General features: G+C 40.5%; 1 protein-coding gene across 2 annotated transcripts in view; it reads right to left on the bottom strand.

Annotated features, from left to right (window-relative positions):
• Positions 1-982: 982 nt before the first annotated feature.
• The window catches only part of si:ch1073-303d10.1 (protein LBH-like), a 25,708-nt gene continuing 16,310 nt past the window's right edge, over positions 983-10,380 (bottom strand). The window contains exons 1-4 of one of the 2 annotated variants that reach the window (XM_049593191.1): positions 8,874-9,026; positions 5,072-5,150; positions 4,700-4,962; positions 983-2,611 (exon numbers count right to left, since the gene is read on the bottom strand). In XM_049593191.1, the coding sequence (XP_049449148.1) occupies positions 2,494-2,611; positions 4,700-4,962; positions 5,072-5,150; positions 8,874-8,899 (486 nt within the window). In that variant the 5' untranslated portion in view covers positions 8,900-9,026 and the 3' untranslated portion in view covers positions 983-2,493. Of the gene's footprint in view, positions 2,612-4,699; positions 4,963-5,071; positions 5,151-8,873; positions 9,027-10,380 lie in introns of those variants that run through there. The other variant, XM_049593192.1, reaches the window with a different exon arrangement.

Here is a 10,380-nt window from a genome sequence, read left to right as displayed (position 1 = left end):
TCAGGTGCTGTAATCACATGGTCACTCTAAATTGACTGCAAACATCCAGAGTGAGTCACATGAGGAAGAAAATTTCTAGTGTGTTGATGCAATATTGATCATCTGAAGGTCTTTAAATAAATAACAACAGATTTGATTCAACATCAGCACATCAACACTTTAAAGTAACTACTTTATGATTTCCTATAATGGCCTTGTATTGCTGTTTGGTATGAGGGCAGCTGCATGCACAGTGTACTGTCTGGGTGTTGTTACTGAGATCTCATGACACCACGCACACTTGCTGTGCCCCTCAGGGTTTATTTGTGTGCTGTCACAGCAAGCATCATCTTTGTGCTGACTTGGAGCTAGACACGGTTTCATTCTTTAGCTTGAAAATGCCGACCAATGCAGACCACTGTATAGTCAGTCTTGCTTAGTCTTGCTCTAGTCATAACTCTTAGAGAAAAAAGGCGCTCTGGGTTGTTTATACTTCTCTAAACCAATCACAATCACTGGTGCCCTTGCAAAATAGCGTCAGAGGGGAACTTGGTTTGGTGGAAGATTTACACAGGGAAAGGCAAGCCTGAACATTAAAATGGCTAAATCCCAGTAAAAGAAGGCAACGACAACAAGATCCCTAATCTACTACGTCTTTAACACCCTGCTGGAACATATGACACCACAAAGGGGTCTACTCGCCAAAGACTTTCACATTTCTCATATTTATGTGCACATGTAAATAAATATTCTTTTCCCTCAGAACAAGTCTCTCCTGATTGAAATAATAACGATTATGTAACATATCAGTGAATTGCAAAAACCTATATGTTAATATTTTTTCTGGCAGTTGGGTTGGTTATTTATTTAATGAACTTTGCACAAGAACCGTTTGGAAATAAATTCAACTTTATTGTTGTACAATAGCAATCCAGGCTTACCTGGTGGAACATCAAGGAAAAGTGCACACAGAGGTTTCACTACAGTAGAATTACACAGAAACATGATACAAAAGTTCTACATTACTCTCTTCTCTTTACTGTACATTTCATGTGTTAGTAGTAAAGAACATCTGGACTATCACTCAGCTTTGTCCATCTGGGACTGTAGCAGCATTTAGTAATGTTTCGTTATATTCAGGAGTCCTCACCAAAGTCAGTCAACAAAGCAAGCGTGACAAACACGTGATGCATCTGTAAAAAACTAAAGTGTTTTGTAATGAATCAGGAGTTTTAGATTTCTAAATGTTTCCTCATTTAAGCCAAAGGAAAAAGCAGAATATCAAACAACTTTGGTTATAAAACAATTAACATTGAAGTTCTCAACAAACAGTCACAGGGCTATTATATTCTTTTCACTTTTTTGACATAGGTGTGGACCTATAGAAAGCTGTTGATAACAGCATCTTATTAAAAAATAGGATATTAACGAATCACTGTAACCGTTTATGTTCAGTACACATGATCCGGTTCACAATGATATGACTTTCCTGTATAAATTTGAATATTTTGAAGGACTGCACACAGAATACAGACACGCAGAGAATATCTGAGAATAAGGTCAGTATAAGCGTTGCAGCAAATCTTTTCACTAATGAGGGTTTGTACGAATTTAGAGCTGTGTTGTCTCGACATGGTCTAAATCCCATTAAAGAGGATTATGCTCCCTGACACATAAAAATAAGAATTATTTGGTGATGTCATTTAACAATATTCAATGCCGGCATAAAATGTGGTCCATCAAGACCTCATAAACCAGTGGTTCCCAACTGGTGGGTCGTGGGTCCATTCTGAATGGACCGCAAGCGATTCACGAATGTGTCAAGTTTGTAAAAAGCACTCTTTTTTAAAGTACAGTGAATTTGCAGCACAGAGCTTTCATTTTGAAGAGCTCAATGACATGGCCAAGTTTGACATGGAATACATTAAACTGTGTGGACCTTGAACTTTTGACCACAGAGAAATCTGGACTCCATTGCCGGACCAGTTGGGAACAACTGTCATAAACCATATTGGTCAGAACTTAGTTCAAATCATTGGGACTTCCTAAAGTCCTTCATTTAAAAACACCCACACAGGCCACTTCAACGACAACTGCTGGGCCTGGGATGAGCTTTCATGCTAGTGATTAGTAAACTGGCCCTGACAGTCATTCATCACATGCTTATTTGCCATGGGATGAGGTTTGAGTCGCAAAGGAAAGAGTCCAGGAGGTTGTTGCTACGGTCTCTGGTTACCTTTAGTCCACCGTGTCAGATAGAGTGCCCACAAAGTGCAGCACAAATTAATTTAAACTAGAGGTATCAATCCAAAAATAGCAGTACTGGAATCTGCTTAGTGTTACTTATTAGAAATGGACCATACTTAGTGCAGACATTCTGAAATGTGTAGTCATCTCAACCTTCCCATAGGGTTTCTCTTTAATTGGGAAAGTCAAACACGCAGAGGTTACACATCATAAAAGTTACAGTTCAGGTGAACTGCAGTGCCATCAGTCCATACTGGTTGCACTGGTTCAGCTCCTCAGGCAGGGTGGGGCGGCCTCAGGGGGAGTCGGGGAGGCGGGAGGGGTCAGCCGGGAGAGGGACAGTTGACTCTGGGACGGTCCGATGGAAGACTTCCTCGCAATCGAGCTGCAACAGTGGAAGTGGACAGACACAGTCAGGTAGTGCACTGAATACAAACAATATTGACAATCTGAAGATCTTTTAGAAATGTAATTCCATTTTAATTCAGAGCAAAGGCTAGCTTTTGTTGTACTAATGCCCTGAAAGTCCCCTGATAGTGGAGAGACAGTTAGATACAGCGAAAATTCAATTAAATCACAACAAATAATGTTGGCTTTCTATGGTCTTGCAAACCATGGATACATTACATTTGTATGTAGCAGATGTATTGAAACTTTATGTCTGGTCAATATGTGGTTAGGTTGAGGGACAAAAAACATTTGGTTGTTGTTCGGAAAATATCATGTTTTGGCTTAAAATACTCCTTTGTGGCACAATCTCCACTGGAAATGCAGCGATGTCTCAGTAATAAACAGCTGCTCCTGGTGGCATAATTCACAGCTATCTCTTCTGCTATCTTATATTGGTGTTTGAGGATGCTGTAAATAGTGTAGTGCTCATAGGACAGGTCATTGTGATTGTGTAGTCATGTTTCTGCTCCTCAGAGCTGATCTCATCGAATTAGTGGCACCAGCTGACTGATTCACCACACCTAATCTGTCTGTGTCTATATCTGTTCTGTGAAGCGCTCATGTCAGTAGCACTAATGATGGTCAAGGACTGAATTGTTTGCTGCTGTTTTTACTCACTCTGTCATTTGTTTGCACTTTGAGCACCTTTTTTGTGCACAGATGTCTACATGTCACATGTCACTAAGAAAAACCCACAATTAGTGGCTAAACTAGTGGCACTACCCCAACTAGAAACATGGCAATATCTTGGGAAAAAAAGCACCTATGTCTCAGTAATAAACAACTTTTAATCCCAGCATGAAATGCAGTGATGTCTCAATAAAAAAAACAACCTCTTTTCTTGGCACTATCCCAGCTGGAATTACATAGATGTCTTGGTAAAAAAACAACTGCTTCTGTTGGCACAATCACAGCTGGAAACGTGCCAATGTCTCAGTAAAAAACAATCCCTTTTCTTGGCACTATCCTGGCTGGGAATGTGGTGTTTTCTCGGTAAAAAACAATGGCTTCTCTTGGAACATTCATGGCTGGACGTGCACAGATGTCTTGGTAAAAAAAACTGCTTTTGGTGGTACAATCACAGCTGGAAACACGGCAGTGTCTCAGTAAAAAGCAACCCCTTTTCTTGGCAATATCCCAGCTGGACTTGTGGTGTTTTCTCTGTAAAAAACAATGGGTTTTCTTGTTACAGTCACGTTTGGAAATACAGCGATGTCTAAACCAAAAACAGCCCCTTTCTTGGCAGTATCCTAGCTTAGTAATTAATTTTAAAAAAGGGCTTTTCTTGGCAGGAACATGGTGGAAACACAGCAACAAGTCATTAAGAAAAATCCACATTTATTGACTAAAAAGCTGCTGGAAACACAGTGAGGACTCTAAAAAACTAGAACACTCGGAGAGAGCAGACCTCCGCCAAGCAGCTCAGATGTCCCGCCATTTTATTATTTTATCCACTTCGCTTCAACCGATCACCACCAAAATTTTATCATCTGTTCCTTGTCCCATTATTATCAACCTTTCCTGAAAGGTCAAAATCATCAAAATCCGTTCAGAACTTTTCGAGTTATTTTGCAGACAAACAGACAAACTCCGGCAAAAACATAACCTCCTTGGCTGAGGTAACAACCAGTTTTGTTGTTTGTTGGTCCCAAACAGTAGTCTGCAGCTTGGCAAGTGTCTCGCTCAGGTGTCACACCATCCACCATGCCCTCCAACTCCCGATGATGATGTTGCTTCATATACTACTTCACTGTAGAAACGCTGATATTATACAAATGTAACGTAGTCATAGTTTGCAGAAACATACAATGTCAATGTTTTCCTCCGGCTAGAGGTCTGAATAAGTCAAAATGCCTCTGAAAGGCATGATCAAAAGTAATACCACTGTTATTTTCTGTCACTGTGACACAAAATATTGTCAACATCAACCAAGCATTTCTGAAATACAGTCCTCAAAAATCCTTTAAACCCTGACAGACTGTGGTTGAGGTGTGGGGACAGTTTATAACACTCTGGTCCTTACCCTTCTTCCATCCCCATGTCCTCCTGCTGCTCTGCATCCATAGAGCTGTCTGTGTGATCAACACTGCTGTCTTCCTCCTCCTCCTCCTCCTCCACATTGTGGCCCAATAGGGATCGTGGAGGCCAGCGCAGCTCCCCGTTCTCTGGCTCATTGCACTCTGTGGGCTCCACAACTATAGAAGGAAGACGTTCCCTCTTGTAAAGAAAGTCTTCAGGATAGGAGCTGGAATCTCCATCTTCATCCATGTTGGCTTCAGGGAAGATCTGGTCCAGGGAGGAGATTTATAATACATTTTATGTTTATGTCGTCCAGATTTGACGGCAAGGATGCTATTTGCAGTAAAAGACAGTTGGGTAAAGATGTCTGTTGTACCTGGTAGGCTTTGCTCCCTCTTCTCTGACCTGGACTGTCCTCCATCTGAGATTCTACTTGACTTAGAATGGTGCTCATACTGCAAACACACACACACACAAACACGTGTTGCGTTCATTTTGGTAAGTTTTGTCTGTTGCATATTTTTTGTTCAACCTTAACAGTATTCTGAATGTCCCACTGAATTTCAGCAAAAGAGTCCAAAGATTTCTTGCTTCAGGTCTATGCTGAATGGATTTGGAGGTTTCAGCAATGAATAACAGCTACAAAAGAACTACATTTTTTCCAAAAACTTCAAACCACTTTGCACTGACCACAAAATATAAGTTAATCAGGATTTATACTTGTGTGTCAGCTCTATGCAGAGTCTACGCCATAGCCTACACACATGGCCTACGCCGTTGTGAGCATATAGTTGCACCTCCAAAATACTATTCAATGGTGGGGTCTCTGTGAGGTAATGTTGAGTTGATTCAAACCCGTATTAAACACACATTAAACATGGCGTAATAGTGACAATTTCAAACACAAGTACAAAAATCAGCTTCACTATAACTCGCAGCATTCACAGACAAAGCATTAATCCTTTGCTGGACACATTTTCCCCACAAATACAGCATGCTAACGTTATTAGTGCAAGCCTATGGCATTTTACATTGTATAAATTAGCCTAGCAAGTGGAGATTTCCTCTACTCATATGAAGCCGGGTATAAATCACACACAGGACTTAAAATGCTATTTTTGTGAAGGCTTTATTGTCTTCACAATTTATTGTTTCTTATCTGTGAAATGAATGAAAATAAAAGCTTTGTTTCCACTGGAGGAAATGGTTTCAGCTTATAAAAATAGACAGGAGGTAGATAGAGTTACATTTCTGAGGAGGTACTCAGACATAGGTATGGCCTAGGCTACACCATAGTAACAGCGTTGATTTGACGCAAGGTATAAATCCCACTTTAAACTGGAGCCAAGATCTCTTGTCAGTGCAATGTGAGACCTACTGCTCATGCTACATTTAAGGGTTTGCAGGTGATGCCACACTTTTGTGACAGTAAATATGTTTAAATGTAACAAAAGCTTTGTGACAACAATTTTTTTTTTTTTTACATAGGATACAAAAAAATCCTCATATAAATCCAGACTGGTTAAATTTGTTCGTAGCAGAGTACCCAACAAACCTTTTCAACAGAAGAAATTCAAATATAGATCTATACCAATGAAGAATGTGTACTCAGTATATCCTCCTGAGACCCTGTGTCCTCGTATGAGGACATCAGATTTTGAGTTTACTTGACCCCTAGTCTCGCTCACCAGACCTTTCTCAAGAAAAGAAAGGTCTGGCTTGTATTTCTTTCAACCAATCACAATCATTCTGGGCGGTGCCACAGCAACGGTGCGCTTGTAAAAATATTGCCGGGGGGAAACAGGTTTTGGTGTAACATGCCCACAAAAATATCGCCTACAGGATGCAAACCATGGCAGAAAAATGGCTACATCCCCGCAAGATCAAACACCGCAAAAGTTAGTAAAGGACGTGTTGAAAACGGTTGAAAACTGCTACACAACCGGAGGTGGTAGGGCGGGACTTCAGCAAGAAAGGCTGATCTATGCAACGAACTTCCGCCCACTCAGACTACTTGACCCCATACTTCATTCTTCTTAATTTAGACCCATTGTCCTCGTTTGTGGACACTTTTTGTGCCATCTAGTGGTAGTGAGAGCACAATACACTAATCCATATAAAAACAAAATGGCAGCCATCTCTGCCGAGTCTGCAGGCGATCCCGACACAAAAGTGGACAAGGTCCAAAACTTGATCACATTTTATGGTTCAAACTTGTTTATTTATGATTAATAATGTTTGTAGTTTGATATGGCAACACATTTGACCAAATTTAGCTAAAGTAACAAAATTAAGACACTGTTAATAAGGAAGTACTCGTTTGAAGACATTGGGAGTTTTTATACTTATTGAGTCCTACTGATCTCAGATACCTTGGAGAAATTAAAAATGCATACCAAACAAATGTTCGGGTCTCAGGAGGATATAAAAGCTATGCAACATGGAACAAATGTGGTCTTAACATTTAAATTCAAACTTTTTACAGCTGTTGTCACAAATATGGGTTTAAGAAAATGCTCATGCACTTGAGCATCGCAATATTATGTGTTGTGATACTGTATTGGTTCTCAAAAACTCTATCAATTTTTAATTTATAATTAACATGCAAAGATTTGCAGCAGTGGTTCATTGAGTGTTGTTTTTAAACCCCTGACCTCAGATATTTGACTCTTCCATTCCAATATAACAACACATCACCAATGTAAACACAAAGAACATGTGAAACAGGGAAAGTCATAAATGTATCCCAATGTATTGCCTTGCTAATAGTGTCATAAAATATTGTGATATATTGAATTGTAACCTCTGTATCATGATACATATTGTATCACCAGATTCTTGCCAAGACACAGCTCAGTCACAGAAGTAACAGAATAAACCCTTGATTGTATTCAGTAAACCTTGGGTTTGGCAATTGTTCCCTGCACACCGAATCTCCAGCATTTTGTATTGAGGTTAGTGGGACAGTGTTTGATCAAATAGACGTGGACAGATGGTGCGATGTGATGTGACGGCAGCTGGGAGCTTGCGGCATCAAAATTCCGTCTACAAAGGAAGACAGGAAAATTTGCTTTGCTTGTACCACTAATCACCCTGCAGCTCACAGTCTTTACAGTCCCAACCAGATCTAAACATATAGCTTCCTCCTGACCCCAATCCCAGGCATTATCCAAACCGCTTAAATAAAACCTTTGTGCAGTAGCTGCACAGATGTGCAAGTCTGATATGACCTGCTGTAAGATCACACAGGTTTACCTCAGGGATTTCCAGCTCAGCTCAACTCCACTGCATTACCATATGTTTCTCTGAAACGTGTTCCAATGCAAAACAGCGGGCAGTGTTGACAACAAGTGAGGGGATGAGGAGAAAGGGGGGGCAGGGGAAGAGTTTCTCCCGCTGTGTTAATCTGCAGGTAAGCACTTAATGACATAACAGGCTTAAACAACAAGTGACTCCTCAAATCACAGGATGGGGGAAGAGTGAGAGAGCCCTTCTTCTTCTAAAACAAGAAGGTCGGCCCAAGAAAAGATTGTAGTTGTGAAGAGGATATTAAGAGAACATTTTGTTTCACTAGGTGAAGTATTTAAAAAGTGGCTGTCCAGCTGATTAAATACCTGTAATATGAGAAAGAGCACAGCTGGCCATTACTTTTTTTATGATTTGCAGGTAAACAAATAATAAATATGCACACTGATGCTGATGATGTAAAAGAGGTAACGTCAGTGATGCTGACCAGTCTCCAATCACCAATACCTTTTGTTTGTTTAATCTATAGCTACATGATTACGCTACAAGACATGCTACAAGAGGAAACTCCTTTGACACATCACGCAGGAAAACAATAAAGCTAGATTTGAAATTCTATTGAAACAGCATCTGTTGACTTAGATTTAAATCAAACAGACAAAGAGTAGGTCTCAAAGCCTAATTAACTGAAATGATTGACATGATGTTAATCCTGGGCTGTTGGCATGTAATCCCGTGTCCACCTCCGGGTTTTGATCAATTTAATTCCATTAATTTCTTGAATCAATTATGTTGTTATCTTGTTAAATCTACAGTGTGGCCTCATTTTTATCATTGTACTCTGACAATATGACACAACACACTTTAGTTCTAGCTATGGTAGTGAGCAGGTATATACTTGTGTAAATTGATGAATATTTTAGTTGTCTTACCTGTGTGAGGCAGGAATACAGCTCATCCTGACTGGGGCCTACAGACCCAGAAGATCAAAACAAGAAGATACTCCAAATGTCTTCTTTTACAAAAATGGCCCAGAAACTGGACTATTCCTTCTGAAAGTCGGCCACACTGTGCTGTCAGTCACTTCCTTCCCTCCTGCCAGTCACAGGTTCAGCAGCAAACCCCCCACCCCTCTTCCTCTCGTTTCCCTCCTCCCTTCCTTTTCCCACAGCGTCCCGTTCAGTGACGCAAGCAACTCTGCACTATCAGTGCAGACGTGCAAACCTGCTGTTCAAGCTGACAGGCTTACTGTCACCTTCAATTGCGAGCAAAGCCTTGATGCAACATGTGAGTCTGCAGCAACACAACGGGCCTCGCACATACAGATTAGCAGGTGAGCTGTCCTGGCTGCATTCATCACATTTGGGTGGTTATTTTTACATCAATGCCAGAGGCTTTGCCCCCCAAACAACTCCAAGTATTCATCATTCTGCAGAGTGGCAGATGCCATGGTAGATTATGGAAGTCCCAGACAGGATTACCTAATCAAGATTTTAAAGTAAAGACAAGTCTTTCTGTGATATTTCAGGATTAGGGCTTAGCTTACTTTTCCAGGACCTGTGTAGTGCATCTAAGGTAGACCTTAGAACTGGGAACTCAGTCAAAATTTAAGCTATTTTTATACACAAACACTGAGTATTTTTATTCACCTGTACCAGTTGTTTTATACACCTGTACTCATAGTTTAGTTAAACAGAGGTCATTTTCTAGTCTAACCAGTGGGGGGTGCTAGCACATTTGGGGCAATGCTGTTGTCTACACTGTAACTTGCCATCGACAGCTACATGGTACAAGACCAGGCAGTGACAGCAGGGTATTCACTCACTATGTGTGTCAAATGTGTCAGCTCTGGTCTGACATTGATTTCATGGATGAACCATTACTGGATGTTCTCTACATTTGCTTATGGGGCTTCAGTTTCCTTAAAAATATCATGATCACGTTCCTGTTTCAGTGTGGAATTTTAACCATATAACTGTGGCATTAGTCGGAACATATGGAGTCGGCATTGTCTTTCATAATATACATAAATTGGGTATAATAAAATAAGCATGCAGAATAATACAAAAATGACAAAAAAGATTACTGAGGAGGGTTCATGATATGTATTTCAACAGTTTCCCTGTTGATTAAGCACCGTGCCCACTGAAGTATCCTTGAACGAAGAATTAATCAAAATGAAGGCCAAGACTTTAAGTAACAGGTGATACAAAATAGTTTCCACTGTGCTACAGTGGTCTACATCAACATGACAGCATTCGCTTCAAACACTGTCACTGAAGGCGACAGAGAAGCTGTGGCATTGGCACTCAGAGGAGAGCACGTTACACTGTGCTTATTCTTACTGCGTGTTGGCTGTTATGGGGATAGGCAGGCTCACAAACACAACCTCAGGAGAAATTTAAGTAAGATTGTCCGTTAGATGTCAGATCATTGGCC

This window comes from Epinephelus fuscoguttatus, linkage group LG12 (genome assembly GCF_011397635.1).
Source record: "Epinephelus fuscoguttatus linkage group LG12, E.fuscoguttatus.final_Chr_v1".
NCBI lineage: Eukaryota > Metazoa > Chordata > Actinopteri > Perciformes > Serranidae > Epinephelus > Epinephelus fuscoguttatus.
Note: the sequence above shows the minus strand (reverse complement) of the source record. Positions and strands in the feature narration are given on the sequence as shown.